This window comes from Scyliorhinus torazame, chromosome 13 (assembly GCF_047496885.1).
Source record: "Scyliorhinus torazame isolate Kashiwa2021f chromosome 13, sScyTor2.1, whole genome shotgun sequence".
Taxonomy (NCBI): Eukaryota; Metazoa; Chordata; class Chondrichthyes; order Carcharhiniformes; family Scyliorhinidae; genus Scyliorhinus; species Scyliorhinus torazame.
In genome coordinates this window covers 163791346-163814576 of record NC_092719.1, presented here as the reverse complement: position 1 = coordinate 163814576, position 23231 = coordinate 163791346, and the positions used below count along the sequence as shown (strand labels likewise).

General features: G+C 42.9%; 1 protein-coding gene across 4 annotated transcripts; it reads right to left on the bottom strand.

Moving 5' to 3' along the window:
- Positions 1 to 12873: 12873 nt before the first annotated feature.
- On the bottom strand, positions 12874 to 22046 carry fezf2 (FEZ family zinc finger 2). Of its 4 annotated transcripts, XM_072472349.1 has the most exons (7): positions 21951 to 22046; positions 20679 to 21003; positions 17214 to 17433; positions 15227 to 16086; positions 14938 to 15072; positions 14438 to 14570; positions 12874 to 13618 (listed from the first exon to the last, which is right to left on the bottom strand). In XM_072472349.1, the coding sequence occupies exons 4-7, from the start codon at positions 16034 to 16036 to the stop codon at positions 13362 to 13364; spliced, it is 1335 nt and encodes a 444-aa protein (XP_072328450.1). In that variant the 5' UTR covers positions 16037 to 16086; positions 17214 to 17433; positions 20679 to 21003; positions 21951 to 22046; the 3' UTR covers positions 12874 to 13361. The 4 variants fall into 4 exon arrangements, with proteins under 4 accessions (XP_072328450.1, XP_072328452.1, XP_072328451.1 ...); XM_072472351.1 differs by lacking the exon at positions 20679 to 21003 and having other exon boundaries at positions 21951 to 22022; XM_072472350.1 differs by lacking the exons at positions 20679 to 21003; positions 21951 to 22046 and adding an exon at positions 18118 to 18164.
- Positions 22047 to 23231: the final 1185 nt, after the last annotated feature.

Here is a 23231-nt window from a genome sequence, read left to right as displayed (position 1 = left end):
CATTTGTTTGCGTTCTTCTGTAAATAAAGAAATGGAAAGATTGTACAACCCTGTGCTTGACTGCCAAGCCAGGAAAAATGTAAATGCTGCTATTATTTTGTATTGTTTAGGAAGTTAATATGACTGAACGTTTAGTGAGTGTCGTTTATTGAGGACTGTTAGAGGTGCCGTTTTAAAATATTTTGTAACGCATGTCCTTGTTTTGACATAGCGCCACTTAGAAATTGTTAGTTAAGATTTTTCTTGCATAGTTATGGTCAGTGTAGAGGCCGTAGAAGAGTGCTCACTGGGTCAGGGAATGAAGACAATGCAATTATGTGATCCTTCACACTTCGCGTTAGGGATCACTAGGAGGGAGTGTAGCCACCTGGGTTGACCACTTCTCAACTTAAAATGGAGAACCGCAAAGACTGAAGGGAAATTCAGCCAACACAGGCAAAGACTAGCAAGTGCAGAAATCATGTGTATTGAAACTTGCAAAAACCAGACAGCACTGAAACCAGCAACCATCGGCATATTAATGAGCAATTCCAAGGCACAATTGCAACACTCAAGGTGAATAAAGCCAAGCCAGACTCCTCGGCGCCAGTAGGAGCCAAGACAAAGGAAGGCCAATGGACATTTAGGGACCGCCCAGCGATCAGGGAACAACTCCAGTATTGGAGAAATCGATCCCAATGATCGGAACGCAGTCCAATCATTTGGAACCAGGTACGGGGTCCGCCCCGAAGGGTGGGAAGCCCCTGGGGCCTATAAAGTAAAGCCCCCAAGTTCAAATCGTCCTTCTTTGGCAGGGTCACTCAGCAACTTGAATCAACCCGTGTGAGTGACCTGTCCAAGCTGCCGCATCAACCAAGTAAGTCTCCAATCAACACTCGCTACGAGATAGGCGCTCCTAGCTACCAGTCCATACCAGCTTTTGAATCCTGCAGACTCAGGACCTGAACGAAAGGTCATTTGTTCCCCTGACCTGGTGGGCCAATTCCGAAGCTAAGTATAGGCCTTTTAGTGATAGGAATAGTCTAGAAAGTAGAGTTTATGCATGAGTAGTGATTGACTGTGTATAATAAATGTGTTTTGATTTGAATCTTACTAATTGGTGTGTTGAGTTATTGATCATTACTTGAACTTGAACCTCGTGGCGGTATCATAAAAATACCTGGCGACTCTAGAGCAAAGGTTAAACAAACAGAGCAAATTACGAATTAAGAGCCAACCAAAAATTCGCAACAACACTCTTAACATTAGAGCTAGGCCATTTAGGAACAAAATTAGCAAGCATTCCTTCTCTCAAAGGGTAACGAAAACCTGGAACTCTCTATCTCCAAAAACTCAATGCAAGATTCAAGATAAATTGAAAATCTCAAGAGTACGATCAGTACATTTTGATGGGTAAGATTATCAAGAGATATAGAACAAATGCAAATAAATAGAGTTGAAATCTAGATCAGCTATTATCTGATTAAATTATGAATTCTGGCTACCTGAATAAGAACAGGAATAGACAATTCAGCCCCTCAACATAGCTTTATGTTTTCTCCCCAGAATCTTCCATCTTAATCATTGATTCCATCACTAAGAAGCGCCATAGTAACTATGTGATTCACAGACTTTATTTTTACAGCTAGCACTGAGCCGGCTGGTAACACTATTTTCATGCTGAGTAGTTTCCGATACACATCAATGTGAAAGTAGCAGCATAACTTCAGTTAGGTCCCAAACTGACCCGAGAATTCACTGAAGCCAGATAATGCAAAACACCTGGATGGAGGTCGTCTTGCTTAATTCCAAAGGCCAGGGGAACAATTCCTTGGACCAATGGCCCACCTCACAAACTTTAATAAAAGTACTGATGATATGAGAAAGCTGCAGCTTGAACCTGAACTTTCCCAACATTAAAAAAAGTCTGCTCAGAAAAGGGGAACTCTGCGAGTCCACAGTCACCAATAGCAGCAGTGCAATACTCAGTCCACAATAAGCTGTTGAAACCAGGTCTGAACTGAGCTTTTTTTTAATAAATGTTTTTTATTGGGTTTTGAACATAGTATATTTACAGTTAAGTACACAGATTAAAATATATATATATAAATAAGAACAAAACTGGTAGGATATTGTACACTATCTCAAAAACAGCAACTCTGTACAGTTAACAATATTAGGTTTAACAAATAAGTAGGCACCTGTTTGTTGGGGGGGGGGGGGGACTGGGGAGGTATATATACATTTGGGTGCCAGAGAAACAATTAACAGTAGTTATGTCCAATACAGAGAGGGAAATATGAGAATGGATCTGGTGTTGGTGTTGTCACTTGCTTCTCCTGCACGGTTTTCGCTGCCGTTGTTGTTGAGCGTTCACCTCCGCTTCGGCCGTTCATCCCATCTTTCGCCCATATTTTCCTTACTCTCTGTTACTGTATTTGCCGAGTTTGTTGTCATTTCTCGTGCTCTCTTTCCTGCTATCATTGCCTTGCCTCCCCCCACCCCCCCCGGTTCCCCTCTATTGTTCCCTGTCTCCTCCCTCTTCCCTCTTCCCCTCCTCCCCCCCTCCCCTTCTTCTGTGGTTCACCTTTCTTTTCTCTTAGGTTTAGATGTTCCCCCCCCCTTCCTGGGTCTTTCCCTGCCACTCACGCCTTGGCTACTTTCCCCTGATTTGTGGCTACCTGGCTATTCTTCTGCTTGTTTGTTGGCCACAAACAGGTCCCGCAACAATTGGGTGAATGGCTCCCATGTTCTGTGAACACGTCGTCTGACTCTCAGATGGCGAATTTGATTGTCTCCATTTGGAGAGATTCTGAGAGGTCGGACAGCCAGTCTGCAGCTTTGGGTGGTGCTGCTGACCGCCAGCCGAACAGGATTCTACAGCGGGCGAACAGGGAGGCAAAGGCAAAGGTGTCCGCCCTCCTCCCCATGAATAGATTTGGCTGGTCTGATACCATGAAGACCACCACTTTCGGGCATGGCTCCACCCTCATCCCCACCACTTTGGACATTGCCTCAAAGAAGGCTGTCTAGTACCCGACAAATCTGGGGCAAGACTAGAACATGTGGGCGTGGTTGGCCGAGCCTCCTTGGCACCGCTCACATCTATCCTCCACCTCTGGGAAGAACCTACTCATTCGAGTTCTTGTTAAGTGGGCTCTATGTACCTCTTTTAGTTGCATCAGGTTGAGCCTTACACACGTGGAGGTGGAGTTGACCCTATGCAGTGCTTTGCTCCAGAGTCCCCACCTTATTTCAATCCGCAGGTCTTCCTCACATTTCTTTCTTGTTGCGTCCAGTACGGTGTTGGCCCTTTCTACCAGTCGTTCATACAAGTCGCTACAGTTCCCTTTATCGAGGATGCTTGCGTCCAGTAACTCTTCCAGTAATGTCTGTTGTGACGGTTGTGGGTACTTCCTTGTCTCCTTTCGTAGGAGGTTTTTGAGTTGCAGGTACCTTAGCTCATTCCCCTTGGCTAGCTGGAATTTCTCTGTCATTTCATCCAGTGTTGCGATCCTGCCGTCCGTATATAGGTCCCTAACTGTCAGTGTCCTTCCGTCCTGTCCCCATTTTTTAAAGGTGGCATCAGTCAGACTGGTGTGAACCTATGGCTGTTGCAGATGGGAGCTTTGTCCGACATTTTGGTCAGGCCAAATTGCTGCCGTAGTAGATTCCAGGACTGGAAGGTGGCTATCACCACCAGGCTGCTGGAGTGTTTTTTGGGTTGGGAGTGCCACCGTGGCAAGGACACGGAGGCAGGTCCCCTTGCAGGAGGCCTCTTCCACATGCACCCACTCGGCTTCTGGCTCCTTGATCCAACCCCTTATTCGTTCGGCTGTCGCTGCCCAGTGGTAGAATTGTAGGTTTGGGAGGGCGAGCCCCAACCTGGATTTTGTTTTTTGTAGGACCTTCTTTGGGACCCTAGCATTCTTCCTCCCCGCCATACGAACGCCATGATTAGTTTGTCTAGTGCTTTGAAAAAGTCCTTGGAGATGTAGATCGGAGTGGATCTAAGTCGGAAGAGATACCTGGACAGTAAGTTCATTTTGATCGTCTGGACTCTCCCCGCGAGGGAGAGTGGGAGTGTGTTCCATCTTTGCAGGTCCTTTTTTACTTCCTCTGTCAGGCTGGTGAGGTTCCATTTGTGGGTCCCTTTCCAGTCATGGGCTATTTGGATCCCCAGGTAGCGGAATTTGTGTTGGGCTTGTTTAAATGGCAGTCCCATTAGTACTGCTGCCCCTACTTGTGGGTGTACCGGGAAGATCTCGCTTTTGCTCATGTTGAGTTTGTAGCCCGAGAAGACACCAAACTCTTCCAGGAGCGCGATGATTCTGTACATGCTGCTCTGTGGATCTGAAATGTAGAGGACAGGTTATCTGCATAGAGTTAGACTCTGTGCTCTCTGCCTCCCCTTCAGATCCCCCTCCAGCTTTTTGCTGCTCTGAGAGCGATTGATAATGGCTCAACCGCTAGAGTGAACAGCAGCGGGGACAGTGGGCATCCTTGTCTGGTGCCCCTGTGCAGCTGGAAGTATCAGGAGTTGGTGTTGTTTGTCCGTACACTCGCCATGGGAGCATTGTATAGGAGCTTTACCCAGGAGGTGAACCCTGTTCCAAGCCCGAACCACTCCAGTACCTTACAAGGTATTTCCATTTGACCCTGTCAAAGGCCTTTTCTGCATCTCGGGAGACGGTCACCTCTGGTATTCTCTCCCCGTATGGGGTCATTATCACGTTCAGCAGGTGCCTGATGTTCGAGGTAAGTTGTCTACCTTTGACAAAGCCCATCTGGTCCTCTGCGACCACCTCTGGTATGCAGTCTTCTAGCCTTTTGGCTAGGATTTTGGCCAGTATTTTGGCATCTGCGTTTAGCAGTGAGATGGGTCTGTATGATCCACATTCCATTGGGTCTTTATCTTTCTTAGGTATCAGCGAGATTGAGGCCTGTGCTAGTGTAGGTGGCAGTGTGCCCCTAGCCAGCGTGCCTGTGAACATTTCCCGTGCTGTCGCAAATTTTTTGTAGAAGTCTGGTCCCGGCACCTTCCCCGCCTGCATGGAACTAATGCTGTCCATGATCTCTCCCAGTGCTAGTGGTGCTTCCAAGCCCCGTTTTTTGTCCTCCCCCACAACTGTAATGTCCAGTCCATCAAGGAACCGTTTCATCCCAGACTCCCCCATTGGGGCTCTGAGGTGTACAGCCCTTGCTAGAAGGCCTTGAAGGTTTTGTTGATCTTTTCTGGATCTGTTTCTAATGTGCCTCTGGTATCCCTGATTTGTGCAATTTCTCTGGTGACTGCCTGCTTTCTCAGCTGGTATGCCAACAGGCGGCTGGCTTTGTCTCCATGTTCGTATAGGCTCCCCCGTGCCTGGCGGAGTTGGTGCACTGCTTTCCTGGTGGAGAACAGATTGAAGTTCCTCTGTAGCTCTTTCCTCTGCCAGGAGCTCTACAGTCAGAGCCTCGGAGTATTTACGATCTACCTCCAGTATGGAGTTGACCAGCTGCTGCCTAGCCACCCTTTTCACCCTATCTCTTCGCGCTAAAAGCCATAATTAGTTCTGAACTGAGCTAGATAGACATTAATAAGGTATGAAGGGGTACAGTGAAAGACAGATAGAGGTGGACAAAGAAGATTCCGAATGGCCATGATCTAATTGAGTGAGGGAGCAGGGGTGAGGGATGGCCTTGTGGTGCACTGGGTAGCCTCCCTGCCTCTGAGCTCTGGGTTCAGGTCCCACTCCAGGTGGCCAAGGAAGGTGCCTTCATCGTGCAGCGAGACAGGTCCAATATCAACCTGCAAAATCCTTCCAACAGCCAATGTCAGGCGACTCGAACCAGGGCCAATCTCATTGTGGGAACTAATGAATATCTGTCTTGTGCAAGACTAGGATTGTGGGGCTGAACGGCCTAAATGTCCCTGTGACCTATGGCCCTGTGACCTTGGCAGATTGGAGTGTCTCACAGCCCCAGGACTGGAAAGCGACTTTTATTCCCCCATAAACTTAATTCCTGAAGAATCATTTTGCAACCATTTAAAGAAAGAAAGATATATTTAGAAAGAAGAAATCACACAAACGTTTCATCAGGTTTCTGCAACCGTAGTTGGACAGCGCTTAACACGTTAACTTTTCAGTTCTTTTTTTTTTAAACGATTCTTTTGTCAAGCTTCTGGACTTCCTCTTCCGGGCTCTAGTGGTCCATATTGTGTTAACTTTAACAAATCAAATAACCTCGCCATTTGCATCTTGAGCTGTTTAACCAGTTGGTTTTCTTTAATGTGTTATTTTTTTGTGTGTGTAATTGCTGCAATTATTTCGCAACCTTTCAGCCGGGGAGCATCAGTTCGCTAGCTTGCCGGATTCTGAAACGGATCTGAAATTAGCCACTTTAAATCCTTGGAAACTGGAACCGCGTCTGAAAAAAAAAGTTGCATGTGTGTGTCATTTTTTTTTTGCTTGAGCAAAAATATTTAATGTTCAGTGGTGCTGAGGATCTCTGAGGTTTTGTAGTTTGCAGAGAAAGGTTGGGCAATATCCCCTTTATCTTGTATTTTTTTTGTTTTAGGAATAGGTCCAAGCGATTTGTCAGATGCTGAAACTCATTAACTTCCCCTTGGCTCTCGCAATGTGTCTGCTGGGCCCATTGTGCCAAGCTCTGGCGCTTTCTCCTCACTAATGCGACGCTTTTTACTGCTCGTTCGGGGAAACAAATTACTTTCCAAAAGATCGCGAGGGATGTTTTGATGAGAATTTCATTTGTACAGAGCTGGAAGGCCCTGTAGTTAACATTTGGTGGACTTAATTGGACTTTTCTTTTTCCCCTTTAAAATCTGAAGCTGCTCTCCTAATCCCTCATTTGTAATCAATTGTGTTGACTAAACAAAAGTATAGGTCGCTCTTTCTTCCTGTTCCAGACAATCCTTTGTTGAGTTTAAATGCCCTATTATTAAGTGATCCTGGTAGTATAGATGTACTCGATTGTTGACAGTTCATTATTGCGCTTTTGTCCATTTAATCATTCTCTCTGTGTTTTGCATGTGCATACAATAATGAGCTCCGTTGTCAATTAACATGTTTCTAGGAGCAAAACTGGTTGCTCAGATGTTTTAACAAGAAGCGCAGAGAAAAGGGCAACGCGCTGTCTTGAGGTTGTTTACTTCCCAGCGCTTTCTCAATGCACCAGGTTACTGCCAGTCCTCACACTGACCCGGGGGTTCCGCGCGGTCCTAGTGCAGCAGTGATTCATTTCAAACAAGGAGCAACGGGGAAACGATATGATATTGGAGTCACACTAGGTGCAACAAAAAAAATCTGTTTTTCAATGGGGTTGTTGTTTGTCATTTTTCTTTGCTCCCATTTGACAACATTAGCAAATCTTTAGATCTACAACCCCTCGAGGTATTCAAATGCAAACCTTACTGTTTGGAAACTTGGGATGATTTATTTCTGCTATTGCTCTGTTTCACATTTGAGAATGTAACCATACCGACGGAATTTCGGCAGCTGAGACAGACCCTTTGCACTAATCTTGTTGAAGTTGGAGGGTGGCACAGTGGTTAGCATTGCTGCCTCACAGCCTCAGGGACTGGGTGCTCCGGTGTCCTCCCACAGTCCAAAGATGTGCAGTTTAGGTGGATTGGCCATGCTAAATTCCCTCCTACTGTCCAGGAATGACATGGGCCGACTGCTCTTTCAGCGGGTTGGAAATAATATTTAAAACACCAGAGTACAGTATTTGCAGGGGCTGTTTAGCACAGGGCTAAATCGCTGGCTTTGAAAGCAGACCAAGGCAGGCCAGCAGCATGGTTCAATTCCCGTAACAGCCTCCCCGAACAGGCGCCGGAATGTGGCGACTAGGGGCGTTTCACAGTAACTTCATTTGAAGCCTACTTGTGACAATACGCGATTTTCCATTTTGATAGGTTTCCTGCAGCATTGCGTTTATTGCCCACAATAAGCAGTTGGAGGCCTGGACTCTATTGTAACCTGCATCGTTTTTTCAATGACACAGTGCACAGGATGACCCTGGCCACAATTACTTCTATTGATATCGGACGAGCATGACCATCTTCATGATCTCACATAAAGTTTATTTAAAAAATGGGTTGGGTGGGACCCTGCAACTGGACTCCAATGTAATGTGGGTGGTACCTCCGCCGAAAACCTTCCTGCACTCAGAAAATCACCCGAAGGCAGCATGTCCAGGCTAACTGGGACACACACTTTCAACCAGTCAGTCGGGCACACATACAATCCTTAGAATGGGACGAACCTGAGTTGATAATTGTTGCATCAGTAATATGGTTATTTAATTATCTGAACATTCTCTTTTTAATCATTTTGTAATGTGAAAATGTAAAACTGTTGATATGCAATGCGGGCTATATGTTTTCCTTTCAGTTTTAGTTACGAACATGCTGATGAGTTTGACAGGACCCGTATCACAACCTCTTCTGTAATTATACATACCAAGCAATGTTAATAGCGGTATCACAATCTATCTGTACAACTACATAAGTATTTTGACCAAGAGAAGTAAATCTGGCCAGTTATTGTATAAAGGAGATATTGTAGCTCGATTGTTCCTTCGTTAGAAATATTTGATGAGTTTCTAACTGAAGTTTAAATACCCAAATGCGACATTGCAGCACACCTGATCCGTGACGATTTTTTTGGTGAAATATTGTATTTTAAACTGTTCACAAATATTATTCAACTGATGAGAAAAATGTTGCCATTATTCGTTTTCGAAGCCCGTCAACCGCTGCTGTCATTGGTGTAGTTGTTATCTGTGAGAAACGTTTTAACATGATCACTCTGAGCTCTGTGGCATCATAAAGAAATATAGAAATCTGATTAGAATCCTTCATGCTCATGTGTCAAGCGCGTTTCACAATAAAACTGTTTACTTCAAATGCAGTTGGGCTAATAAATAAATTCTTAACCAAAAAATAAACGCGGATGTTCTTAAAGAAGCAATCTGATGGGGGGGGGGGGGGGGGGGCACATCAATGCGAAATCAAGGACGTTTGATTTTCTTTGGCCGAGTACACACGAACCTGTTATCAAGAATCAGTAAGGGAAAATAATTCTGAAGAATCCGTTGTATATATTCCAGTGAAAAGATTGCGCACGATATATTGTATCACAAATTACTTCGTCATAACGTTAAGTCTTATTTGATTGTTTTTTTTTACTGCGGGACCCTTAGCATTCTTTCTGGGAAATTATCCTTGTATTATATGGATTACAAAAGATACATCATTATGATATCCGTGTATGCAGTAGCATCTGCTAAAGCGACTTGTGTATTTTCTATTTGGCATTTGCAAACCGTTTGCCTTTTTTGTAATTGTCAATGAAAATGAAACTAGATAGAAACAAAATGATGATTTCTCTCCTCTGTATGGACACTTTAGTTTTATCTTCTGAGAATAAAACAATCATATTGATCGATTCCACATTTAATATCAAAACAAACCAGCAACAAATGAATCCTGGAAGAAGAAAAAAGCAATTAGAGATTTGAGGGAACTGACGCGGAATTTAGCAGAGTAAACTATTCTTGGAAATCAGGAAGAAGCAAATTGACAAACGGTAGATATCGGCAAAGAGCCATAATTAATATCAGCATTATAACCTGGTAGAAGTGCATTGTGTTTATATATGGGTTGACAGAAATGTATTAACACCTATGGTCGGATTGCACGCGCGCTATATGGATATACAAAGCAAATGCGGATGTATATACACTCAGCATGTATAGCAGTTGCGTGGATGTGTTTGGACACTAAGGTTGCGAGTTTGGGATGCAGATGGATGCAGCATTTTTTTTTGTCTTTTGCAGGTTGTACTCTCTCCAGGTTTCCTCTTGGCTTTATCTCCCCAGGAAGCAAAAGTATCTCCCAATTGCTAATTAAAACATGAGGTGTCAGTCAGCTGTATTTATGAATATGGTGTAACTAGGCCGGTAAATAAATCTGGGCATGTTTATTTCTTCTATCCACCCTGACCTGCTCCGACAACTTTCCCAATTTGCGCTTACATGTTTTAACGAATCTTATGATGTAAGAATGCTTGATTGAGGTGAATTAAAACTCGCAGCAGTCCTTCCGCTGTAATGTTCAAAGTTTACAGCTGAAGGGTACTTAAGTTTTATGAATGCCGCTAAGGGTCCGGTTTTCCTGAAAGTTACTTCCAAAACACTCAGATATTGTAACTAACCACAACGCACAATACTGCGATTCATAAATATCGGCTGAATGAATTTTAAAGCATCGCTTCTGGTCAGTTGGAAGTGTTACAGCGTTTTGCACTGGCCTCACGAGGAAATCCATTAATTGTCAATGCAATCGCACACAGAAACGACACCTTTATATGCATTCAACGTGGAAATGTTTTTATATTTATGCATATAACTTTTTTTTAATGTCGCTATTGGAAATCCACATCATGGCTATTGGAAATGGTTAAGACATGTAAATAATTCCTGAACAGGAGTCTCTGTAGCTGACGTGAAGTTGCTGCGTCTAAAAGATCCAGGATTCAAATAACTTTAGAGAATTTAGAAGACATCACGGGACATCTACAATGAGTTGGAGAGAACGGTTTGTGGGTTAGCCTTACGAGGTTACACCTTTCCCAGCCTTCATTCTTTACAGATCAAATAAGGAGTAGACGTAATTGTTTATTCACCAGCAGTGACGAAAGCACGAAACAAAGTTGGGACATGTTGACAAGCCTCAAGTTGTGCTTGTTAGGTTTTGGTCTTTGCAAGCTTAACGCATTCATTGATTGTGGATGGGTTTCGTTGGTGCGGGGACGGATCAGACACTTGCTTGTTTCAGGGTGGACAATTGTCAGCGGTTTTCCCACTAGGACATGGCGCTTTGTGGACTTGGCGGCATTTAGAATGTCACTTTTTGTTCGGTGTATTGAAATAAGTATCTCAGCGTGTGTGTGGGTGGGTGGCTGTTGGAAGAATCAAGAATGAGACAGAGTAACTTTTGATTTTGTGAGGAGCAGTGGAAATGTTGGGAGGTGCATTGTGACCAGGGAGGCGCTTCGGAAGCCTCCAGTGAGGACTTGCCTCCCGCATAAAGTAGTAAACAATTTGTAATTGCAACTTCCACCATCAACGTGGAGGACACAGTAATAGATCGAGCCACAGTGGAGACTTTTGTGTCGAACAAGGTTCTTTAATATAATTAGCAAGCTGCTTTAGTTTCGTTTTTAATTAAAATAGCACATTCCCCGCAAGAGCACATGACGGTACCTTTACAACCCAGTCTCGGAGCCACTCAGATTAGCCCACTCAATTAACTGTAAAAAGGTGTACACGCAATTCTCTTCAAATTATTGGCCTTTTAATCAGTCCCTGGATAGTTTCACCGTTTACTATTAACGGTTAATTTAAATTTCATTGAGACGCGTAGAGTGAACAGCACGCAGCTGAGCTGAAATCAGAATTTTGTTGATACACTAATAATATTGTTCGTCTAGACGTGGGGAGAATAAATTATCCCGTATTAAAAGGAGCGAGACATGGGAAAAGGAGTTTTTTGAAAACCCTAAGTACTTTATTATCCACTGTTACATCAAATTGGCTAATATGGAAATGGCTTCTCCTGTGAGAGCTTGCCTGATTACCGTCAGCGCTGTTGGAAGCGCACTCTTTCTACTCTCGGTTTGATGATATTCTGCGGATCAAGTGTGGGATCATTTCATCAATGTACTCTGAAAATAAAACAGCAATTTGTTGCCGACAGCAGGTCGAGAAGAGACACTTAATCTGCACATTATAAAAAGCTCAATTACACAAACTGGGTAATTTCGTAATCAATCGCCTAGAAAATAAATAGCCTCCAATTGCCAGTTGCCTGAGGTTATTCACAGGGAAACGAGAAGGGACTTTTCCACTTGAACAAAATCTAAATCCTCACGCCACTGGATTTTACTTCAAATATGAATAAATAGGCAAATACTGTGAATGCTTTATATTTCCCAATTGCCCATTAATAATAATAATAATAATAACAATAGTAATAAACTCGCTGCACCAGCCGCCTCGCAGTAAACCTCTTTTTTTTAAAGTACACATTCCCCCGCCCCCTAAAAGATGGTGAAGTTATTGAAAGCGCCACTCGGGTACTTCACCAGGACAAGGCGCACTGGAACTTTATGGAAGTGTTTCCACCTCGAGCCAGTCAACTGGATTTATTTTTAAATGTCAGTTTCGCCTGGTTGATTAAACTTCTGATACAGACTTTGGTACACATTGCTAAAGCTGTTCTTCGGGTGACCGTGCATCCCCCCCCCCCTTTGCGTTGCTTCCCGTTTAATTTGCTCTTAAAAGATGGAGTACATTTGCTTCAAATTCAATTAACCTGGTCGATGTTTACAAATCGCACTTCTGTCTCGAGCGAGCATTGTGAAATGCTGAAGGGATGAGACACAATCGGCCGGTGGTGTTTATTTGGGCAGTGGAGACCAAATACGGGAAAGAAATCCACTGACCCATCTTCACGTTAAAACCGTCGAATTCGCCCATCTGCTTTGCGTGGGGACGTGATAACACCCTCCCCCCGGTATAAACTTGAATCGGTGTCACTATTGGGTTGTTAGCAAAAGTAACGAAAGAAAAGGTTATTTGAAACCGTTCTGTTGCCGCATTTAGTGCAAAAGAGCCCGGATGTTTCCTAAACTCTCCTGCTTTGTGCAAAAGAAAAGATGCACTTCGGAATAAACATGGCATTTAATCAAGAGTATGATTAAACGTTATTGTTAAATTTCAGCAAATGATGCACCTTTGATGCATCATTGCCCTTGGCCAGAATAATAGTTTATTTCTGAATCGTTCCATTTCTTGGCGAATCTGTGCAATTCAAATAAACGCATCGTTGGAAACTTTATTTTTATTTTGCAAGGAGACACGTTCAATTTTTACAACAGGGGGCTAAATATACAGAAATGCAAACGAACCAACGTCCTAACAAATACTTTAAAATTTCAGATTTACCAATCCACGGTAAGTTTCATATATAAAATACTACAATACAGAAAAAATATGATATGACATTTAATTAACATTTTAACATGGATATTTACATTACGATTCATTCACAACACTTTTGGAATATTGTAGGACCAAGACATGCTGTCGCTTCTCGATATTTTTTTTTCTGTAAGCAGAATTCGATCCATTTAAACATACAAATTCAAGTGTGAAAGATGATCTTATGAATTGTCCACTGTTGCATAACTGTGTGTGAAGTAAAGAGCATTGCAGTGCATCGAAAAATCTCATATAGATCATACTTAAAAATGCATGTTTGACAAAATGATTGTCCGCCCAAAGAGAAAAACCATAAATCGAAGTCTATAAAACTAACTTTGCCCCGCCCTTGAGCGTTCGTTTGCCGGGGTTGTGGCGGAGTTACCATCGTGTAATTTTCTTATATGTTTCTTCAAATCAAAGTTCCTGCAAAATCCTTTCCCACAAGTGCCGCAAGTGAAGGGTTTTTTGTCGTTGTGAGTGTGCATATGAAACGTTAAATTATAGACCTGATGGAACGCTTTGTTGCAGATATTACATTTAAACTGTTTTTCTCCGCTGTGGGTCAGTTTGTGATTCTTGTAGTTTCCTGGTGGAAAAGAAGAAGAAAATTGAAGTTAGTGAAAGTTCGCCCCCCCCTCCCCCTCCCCCAACCACCACCACCAGGGTCAGGAGTTCACAACTAAGTTAATTTCAGATGAGGGAATGTCTACGTTAAGAAGGAGTAAAGGTTCATTAGGCAGTCTTGTGTTAGTGTGCGCGTATGGGAGTCAAGAAGTTGTCAAACTTTATCTCAATCAAGTAAGGACTGCATAAAACTGTCAGATTAGGAATTAGATAGAGGTCAAGCTTCTGACCCACATCCCAAATTAAGGAGCCACATTAGAAGAGGGTTGGTTCAAAATGACACGACCGATTTGAAATAGGTTGAATTCAGCCTGGCAGCCATATCCTAGACATGCTGCAAAAAACATTTCCTCATGCCACTGTTACTTCCGACGGCTTTCAGTGTAAATAAAGATATTAGACTTTGACAACGCGTCCATAACCCCGCGAACAATTTCTGTAGTCCTGGGTTCTGTAGTCCTGGGTTCTACAATCCTAGTTTTTCCGTAGTTACTGGGGCAAATGTTTGCCAATGAAACTAGTTCGGGTTCACTGAATACATGTTAAATCGTTAAAGAAAGTGGATTGAACTCAAATTTAGAGGCAACATTGAATCATGGATGTTATATCAGTTGAGAAATGCGTTAATGATTTCCGTGAAAACGACACGCACTCACAGCAGACACCAGCAAGACTAGACCATGAAACTAAGGGTTAAATGTGATGGACTCACGGAGCCAAATGGATACCTACTCGTGTGAAGACTAATTCAAATTAAAGTAGACGCTACTTTGAAAAGTACCTTTTTGGTGAAATCCTTTCCCACAGAACTCGCAAACAAAAGGTTTGTAGCCAGCGTGGATGCGAATGTGAGTATTGAGGGTGGAGCTCCGGTTAAAAGCTTTTCCGCATTGATTGCATTTATGAGGTTTCTCCTGCAAATGAACCGCAGAAATCATTTGAACGCCGACGGTCGGATCAACATAGTTAAGCAGAAATAAATTGCTCGGAGGTAGTCATTCAGCCAAAAGACACAAAAGGCAGGTGCGAATTTGAACTCCAAGGGGGATAAAAAAACTGGTGTACTACATTTAAACAATTTAAATGGGGATTTCAAAAAGTAGCTTAAAAGCTGAAACGGGAGCTGATACTTTTTAACTAGGAACGAGGGCATTGTCTGTATACAGCGCGAATGCTGTTACCCAATTCGACTGAATGCAGATCAGAAAGCGACTAATAAGCTCATTAGTAAATTGTTTGCTGTTAAAGATTGCTGGATAATGGGAAGATGCGAGCACGTACCTGTGTGTGGATTATTTTATGTCTGCACAGGGTACTAGCCTGTCGAAAACCTTTCCCACAGACCTTACACACAAACGGTCTGGCTCCAGTGTGAACTGGCATGTGACGTGTTAAGTTATAATGGGCATTAAAAACCTGGAAAAGGGAAGGAAAAAGAATAAACACGAGCATGTAATTTGTTTTGGAACCGCACCGTTTGTGTCGATCTATCTATTTTCTCTCTCTCACGAGGGACGGTTAAAAAAAACATATTGTGATAGAATTGCTTTTTAAAAAATCTTCGCCTTACCTTGCCGCAGACTTCGCAGGTAAAGTTTTTGGGTTTGCCATCATTTGAGGTGTTGCTCAGTTTTTGATGATTTTTTATTACATTCTTTTCGACTGGAAAGTTGCTGTTTTCTTTGATCACTTGGTCCAGCTGTCCCGGGATACGTTCTTTGTGAGGAAATTGTGGCGTTGGGTATTTCTCTGCAGCCAAACTGGCAAATTTAGCGTTTTCCAACAAAAGGAGTTTCTGGTGAGCAGAAAGAGAGGAGGGCGGCTGAGAGCCCAGGATGTGAGATGGGAAGATGTGATGTCCATGAAGCAACTCTGAAGGGTGGTAGGTCGTGTCCAGGTAGTTGAAGTAATAGAGAGAACCGTTGGCAGGCATAGCGACCGTTTGGTTTATGACTTGGGGCTTGATCAGCCTGTTAGTGGTCATCATAGAAGGGCCTAGAGTTAAGTCAGTTTTGCAGCACATCCCACAGTTTGATTTGCACATTGCCGCAGAAGTACAAAGTGACCCCCTCAGGTTAGTCTTCCAAACCTCAGAATAGTTCAAGAGAGCTTTAGCTTGCAAGTCATAAGGAAATGGTTGGAGAGGAAGCATACACGGGACAGGAGAGCATAGCTTTCCAACTTTTTTGCCTTCTGCTTTTTCCAAGCTTTGCCTTTGTTCAGTATGGCTCCTTGGTTCTGAGGTTTTGGCCATGATTCTTTCGATGGAAAAGGCCAGTGCCTTTGGGGTAGCTCCATTGCAGGTCGTGGCGGAGGCTCCATTCCTTGCTGCTTGCCTGGGACAGGACACAACTGTCTCCAAGTGACCAGAGCTTGCCATCCCAGGACTTGGTGTGAGCAGCCGCTGACTAGAGCCGCTCTGATCTCCCCCTGCATTCCAGGAAAGCCAAGACACACATCAATTTAATAAGCACCTTGCGTTTGGCATGTCACCCATTAACATTCAAATCAACATCTCCATGAACAAGGGCACCGAGGGGCACCAGATTAATGCTCATTAAGCAGCACAAAAGACCGAATTATAAGGACAGCGAAAATCTTTGCTGATAGATTTTAAAAGCAATACTGTAAGCGCAAGCCACCAGTTTGATACTGGAAATTCCGATTACTAACTTACTGAGGAGTGATGTGCCAGACGCCACCGTCTATTCCTAACGGGTTCTACATTTACTAGAGAGCGGAGAAGATTATCCAAGGACTGCGTGTGGCTATACTGTCACATTTCGATCGCACACATCCTCATCAGTGTGAGATCACTGTCTGTTGCATTTAGCTGACATCACATGAAGTCACTTAGCAAGGTGACATCCAAATAGCATCAGCCCATTCCAATCTCCCACCAGCACCCACAATGCTCGTGGGCGAAGTGGCTGTGAGGGTATGAAAAAATAATTGTGCATTTAATATGCTTTAATGTATCGTTAGGTCTGTTTACATTGCTCGTGGGCTACCTTTTTTTTAAAAGAAAAGAACACAAGCAGATTGAATATCGCAGCCTCATTATTCATTATTGCGACTACTTTACAGAAAGGATCCTTTTCCAAAATTGTTTTTTTTTAAATAAGGAGACATTCATCTGAACTCAGTCTCGGCACTCAAGCTCCGGGTAGGACTTGAGGGAGAGAGAGAGAGAAAAAAATCTTTAGTGAATAATAAATGAAGCGTTTCTAATAGAATGCACGGTGCAGACAGACCCATGAACGCTTGCAAAACAATTGACTTTTATTCATCCGGAACATCCTCCCCCACCAGCCCAATTCCCAGCGAAAGTTGCAAGAATGAAAACCGCAAAGATAACATTGTGGATTATTCTGGTACATTAAAGTGCACGCTCTGCACCGTAAAGCGTAGATTTTGAAGGCGGTTTCCTGAGTAAAATTATCTCCCCATTTACTTTCCACTGAGTGGCGATGCGGCGTGCAGCTAAAACTTGTCCCTTTTTTTCGAAAAAAAAACTAAAGTTAAAAAGATGCATTTCTTTTTGATTCAGTACTTACTATTTGTATAGATAAAGGGGCTAAATCTAGATTCCACCTGTGGCAATAGCAGATTGCAATCTCAGAATCTCCCCGGGACCCGCTTAAACGTTTTCCTTCTTCACCTATTCAGAGCAGCCAATTTTCCAAAGCGATTCATACTGTTGTGCCCTTGTAAAGCGGCCCTTTCAATGTTAGCCACTAAAGCACCGCGTGGAACCCGGTTTTGTGTTCTTTTTTTCTGTTAGAGAGAGAAAAAAAAACGCGCGTTACGATGCGGATTAGGAGCCTAAGAAAAAAGACTGCGCCTAGCCAGAGGTAAAAGCGAGCAATGAAAAGACTCCTTTTTTTTTAACAAGGCTTTTTTTTAAAAGAAAGTTTCTGGAATTTACTCCCGAAACTTTTGTGTTCTCTCCACAATGGCCAAGTGCCTGTTCATTTGGGCCGTTTTAATTCTCCTGTTTGCAGACGGTTTCACCTGAGAATCACAACAAATTATTATCGCAGCATTGATTGAGGCTGGAGCAAGAGGGAAAAAAAGGGCTGGAGAGGGAGGCAGCATCAAAAGTGATCTTGAAAAGAGCCTAACAAATGATCTTCGGACTATCAGCGTGTGAGCTTACTTGCTCGTGGTCGTTTTAACATTTTCATAAAAGCAAATCCATTTCTAAATTCCTTCCGCCCTGTGCAATGCCTTATTTGATATTACTGACCGGATGCGATTTAAGATACAGCAAGAAAGTGAATAAAGCGGTTTCGGGGTTTAAAGTACAATGGGCATGGGATACATTCCTTTCGAAGGACAAGTGCTCCACTGAAATAAATAGACACAACAGAACCCATAAAGGAACTGCGGGTTGGAAACATTCCTCAGATTGTATCCCTTATTCTGAGAACAGCAAATAAATAGACTGAGGTGCCGTACAAATATTGCCACTGCCCATGTTATGGTGTGCTGCATTTCCTGCTAACTTCTGCGTTGGTTGCGTTTAACTGGAGTGCGCTTTGAAAGAAACCGATGCTTCATTAATTGCGTTTGACACCATTGTGTGCGATACCGCCGCAGTGTCTGCATAACAGTGCAGCCCCATTTTTAAAACTTTGGAGGCAATTCATTTTTAAAGAGCCTAACCAAACGGTGCTGAGGAGAGGGAGAGAATTGGCTGCCGAGCTGTATTTAAGCGCAATGTAGCTGCACTACTTGTGGAATGTGATTGCAGCAATGTTGCAGTAGCACTCCATGGGTTAACATTTAATCAGCGAAGCTGTCTGACCCTTTTCTCTTTCTGTTGCACTAATTTAAGGGGCGGGTTGTTTGTTCTGTATTAGAATTGTAAATTCCTGCAGAGCATTAGACTGGTCCTGGCAAAGAGCAGCAAAAGGGCCGGAAAAGGACCACAGGAATTTCCCAAAAAAACGCGGACATAATGTCGTAGTTGATGCAATCCTATTCCTGATTTTTTTTTTAAAGTATGGATTTATTTCAGTCGCAAAGGCCCTGTTCTATTTCATGTCCTTACCTCGACATTGTCCTGATAAACTTTATTACACTTTCAGAACCTACATTAAATGGTGTCTAACGGGTGACTGATGAGGTTAAACCCATGAGTCTCACAACTTCGTCATTTTAAAGCAAATGCCCAACTTGACGTGCTCGTCGTGAGGGGAAAAGACACAACTAACAATTCTTCTCAACCGACGTCTATTTTGACAAAAGTCTCGTCCTTCGGCCATGCGATATTTGGAATAATTCGGGGAAACAGGTTTATTGACAAGTCCAGTTCTTCGTTTTATTCAAACAACGGCTGCAGTGGTTGCGTTAACTTAGTGTTGGACATATATGATTGTAAAGAAATAGCTTGCATTTATATAGCGCCGTTCAGGATGCCCCAAAGCGCTAAAACGTCAATGAAGTGTGGTCACTGTTGTAATGTATGCAGTAGCAGCTCAAACAGCAATGTGATAAATGACCAGATCACATGATTTAGGTGTTGGTTGAGGGATGTTGGCGTGTCCAGTAGAATATTTAACATCTATCTGAAAGGGCAGAGAGGTCCTCGCTTGAGCGGTTCCTCAGAAGATTGGGCCCTTACCACCTTATTGAGCTAACTGCCTGGACTATGTTCTCAAGTGTCAGAGTGGGACTTGAATATAGGGCCTTCTGACTCAGGGACGAGAGTACTATTACTGAACTAAAGTTGACAAGGTGTCCCACTGGAGGCTGCACATGGGGAAAACATGCTTGCTAACAGATTGGGTGAAAGTGTATAGTAACTGGTGTTGAAACTGGAGTCTCGGTCCCGGGGCAGGTTTGATGGGATTGTAGGAAGAAGCAACCACCAACATGTTCATTGTGTAGAAATCCACACCTGCATCGTATTCATACGAGGATTGGAAACTCTATTCCACCCCATGTCAGTTAATGTTAATGAATCTCTCTCTATTCCAATTACAGTTTGTTCAACAACGATGTTGGACTACACGGATTGTGTACTTTTACCACGTCAATTAATTAAGCAACTTCAGTACCCGCCATCAGTGCACTTTTAATAGTGAGTACAAAACTGTTTCAATGCGAATTGTGCCAAAATGCAAATTTAAGATAATCGGGTAAATTCTTACGGCCCGAGATGTGAGGTGTATGTTAATAATACGTAAACAAAATACACACAACTTTTGTTTGCTTCTACAGTATTTGATTTTTAAGGATGGGGCGTCCGCAGGCCCATTGCTTTGGTTGATTGACCTTGCCCATTGTTACTGCAAATACAATTACAATGAAGACAGATAGAACTATTCAATCAATTTCGACGAAGCCGAGTTCAGCGAGACAGTAGGAATTCGCGACCTTTACATTCAATAGCTTAGCTATTATTTATCAATATTTTCTGTCTCCGCGCTGGCTGTAGGTGTAAGGCGGAGCTCATGTAGTACAGTACAAAATCAATTTCATGTGATTCAAACCAGTCGGAAAGTGAAACCATTATTGTGCTTTATCCATCAGAGATATTTGCAGACTTCACACTCTTTAAGCTACTCTTTTCCTTTCCATTGTCTTACATTTCTTAGCATCCACTTGGCTACTCAATATGATCTTACATTCCCCCGCTCCCAGTTGAATATTGTCCCCCAATATTGCCACTTCCTGTCTTTACATGTAGCATGATTTGATCCGTCTGATTTGTTTTTGCTAAACTTTCACTATGTGCGGTTGGCAGGCTACAAGTCTGTTTTTTTTTGTACCATATAGAAGCTCTGGCTCTTTGTCAGCGTGCAGCCCAGAGTTTAGATGTACGGGCGTGAGGGTCAATGTTATTCTCCTGCATGGAGGGGAGCTCATTGAACGCAGTCTGTTACCATTGGAGGAGCAGCAGGTGCGGTCCATGTACCCTTTCCAGAACACTGCTAACAACATCAGTTCTCGGTTATACAGTAACTCTGTTATCTTGCACCACTGCCACTGTTGAACGTGGCCGCTGCACCTACCCCGTGATCAATTGTTTGATCTCCACGAGCATTCCGGAATGAAACCTGACGGATTCTCCAAGGATGGAGTAAACAAATCCGTGTGTAAACAAAATGTTTCTCTTTTACACTTAATTACGTGCTGACGTGTGGTTAAGCTGTAGAAAGTACCGACATGGGCGTGAGAAATCCTAAATGCTGGATGGTCTTTCCTTGCACATTTCGAACACTAAGTAGCTGACAACGCAGGGTAACCAACAGGCCATCCACTCAATGACTTCTGGTCCCAGTAGCCAGGGTTCCGCCACTGAGCGATAGAAAGAAAACCCACGCAGATGCTGGAATTCTGAAACAAAAGGAGAGATGGAAGGAGTTGAGGTTTCGTGACCCGGACCTTCATCACGGGGGGCGGGGGCGGGAGGGGGTGATCGCGAATTCAGTATTCATTTTAATATAATAAAATTTCAATACAATGATTTAGGGCCCACTGATAGATTGCATTACCTAAACCATAACGTGGGGGTGTCAAGGCAATGCGTCTGAAGATAGGTGTGGAATAGACAGCAGTGCCTCCATGTATTGGACATAAATAGCACTTGTAACTATTTCAAGAATTACAAAAATATTTTGTCCCCGTCTTCCTCTTTGAATTTGTATAAGTTGTGGTATTAGTTATCACCCACTCAGCCTCTGTCACATTAGTATTAATCTGATCTCTTCAACTTTCTGGTCTAATACACAATGACTCTCCAGAGGATTGGAAGTTGGAAGTGAGGAACACGTATCTTCTCCATGGAGCTATCGGGTCTGCGACTGAACGGCTTCTTTGTCATTTGGTGAAAAAGATGCCGCGCTGCTTTCCATAGAGAGCTGTCAGTAAAGTGTGGCACCGAGCATTGCAGCCCGTTAACTCTGCGCGGAAGCAGATTAAAACATATATCAAATCACATGTAAACAATATCTTCACAAGTAGAATTGATGTCTTGGGCGATCTTGAGGCCCCTCTCCAACTTGTTTACAGAATCATAGTTTTTTTTTAAAGGAATTAATGCTGCTCCTTGTCTATAATCCGGAAAATACTAAATGAATATAGTATTTTATTTGGTCTTCGGAGCATTAAAAACTTCACTAACTCTAGCTAAAGTATGACGGATCGAAATAGAAGTGGGAACGCATACATTTACACCCATACATTTACACCTGATACACATATGAACCATTATTCCGTTTTTTTGAGTCACATCAAAGCCATTTTATTACAAGAATGTATAAATTAAGAATAAGCATTTTTACCTCGAAAGCTGTGCTTGAAAACTAGCTAATTTTGCAAAAACTGCACCGAATCCAGTTCGCAGGCTTCCCCGTGTTACAGAGGCAGCTATTTCCAAGATTCATCTTTTTGGTCTAATAATTTGGAAATTGGCAGCCTAATCTCACTCCATGGAGCCTGTTAACAGACACGTGTAAGGAACAGCCTGCTTGGGTGTTAACTCTGCGGCGCTGGCCTGATGCACATTTTGCTCTCAATCCATAGGTTTGGAGAATCCTCAACCCGAGTTAATTGAGCTTTAACAGCAGGGCTGAGAGCAAACTCTAGGCTGCTCGTCCGTAACTTGTTTTATAAAGTGGTGGCAAGCACCAGAGAGATTAGAGAAACAAATAAAGGTGAATAACAGCACTGCAAATGTTCCGTGCTGATATCATTCTCGTGCTTGTGCTCCAACTATTTTGATTGAACCAAATAAAGTGCTTGTTCTCCAGTGTGCAGTGAACCCCTCCACAAACGGAATTCCAATGGGTGATTCACGCGATGGTACCTGGAAATGTAGCGCAAGCGACTCTCAGGAACAAAGGGATATTATTAATTCCATTCTAGATGAAATCCAATCTGATCAAATTGGTCTAAACATGATCGAACACTAGAGGACTGGCAGAAACATTGTGATGATTATTTGAGTTTCGCAACTGAGCAGGCAGTAACGTGTGCCATCATATAACTAAATCCCACCAGAAGATACCATAGAAGTATCTCCTGTGACCGAATTGCTTAAATATGAAAATGGCCTGGGGTACTTAATATGGAAGATGATTTAGGATTGACCCCAATGCAATATCCCAATGCATGCAATTTCCAGCTCAAAATAAATGAATTATGTTCAATTCACAAAACGCTGATCCAAAATATAGCTCCAACATTAAGTCAATTTATGTGACTCATCCTTTTGAAACGAGGCATGGTGCTACACTGTATGGAACTATAGGAAACTCTACCAGCAAAATGAGACAACATTCACATCGTCGTGTTCTAAAATTGTTTTTTTCTGATATATCAAAATATATCATTAGTGTTATAGCGTTGCCTACCAGCTGAAAACATTTAATGATTCGTTTATAGTCAGCGAGAGGCAGCCTGGGATTTTAGTGAGATGGAAGTGTGATTGTGGACAGGTTTGAATTAAATCATCCACAGCTCGTGCTTCATACCCCGACAAAGTATTAGAAATCTCATGTGGTGTGCATGATCCCATCTGAATTAACTTGTGGGACCATAACAAGTGCACAAAACGCTCTGCA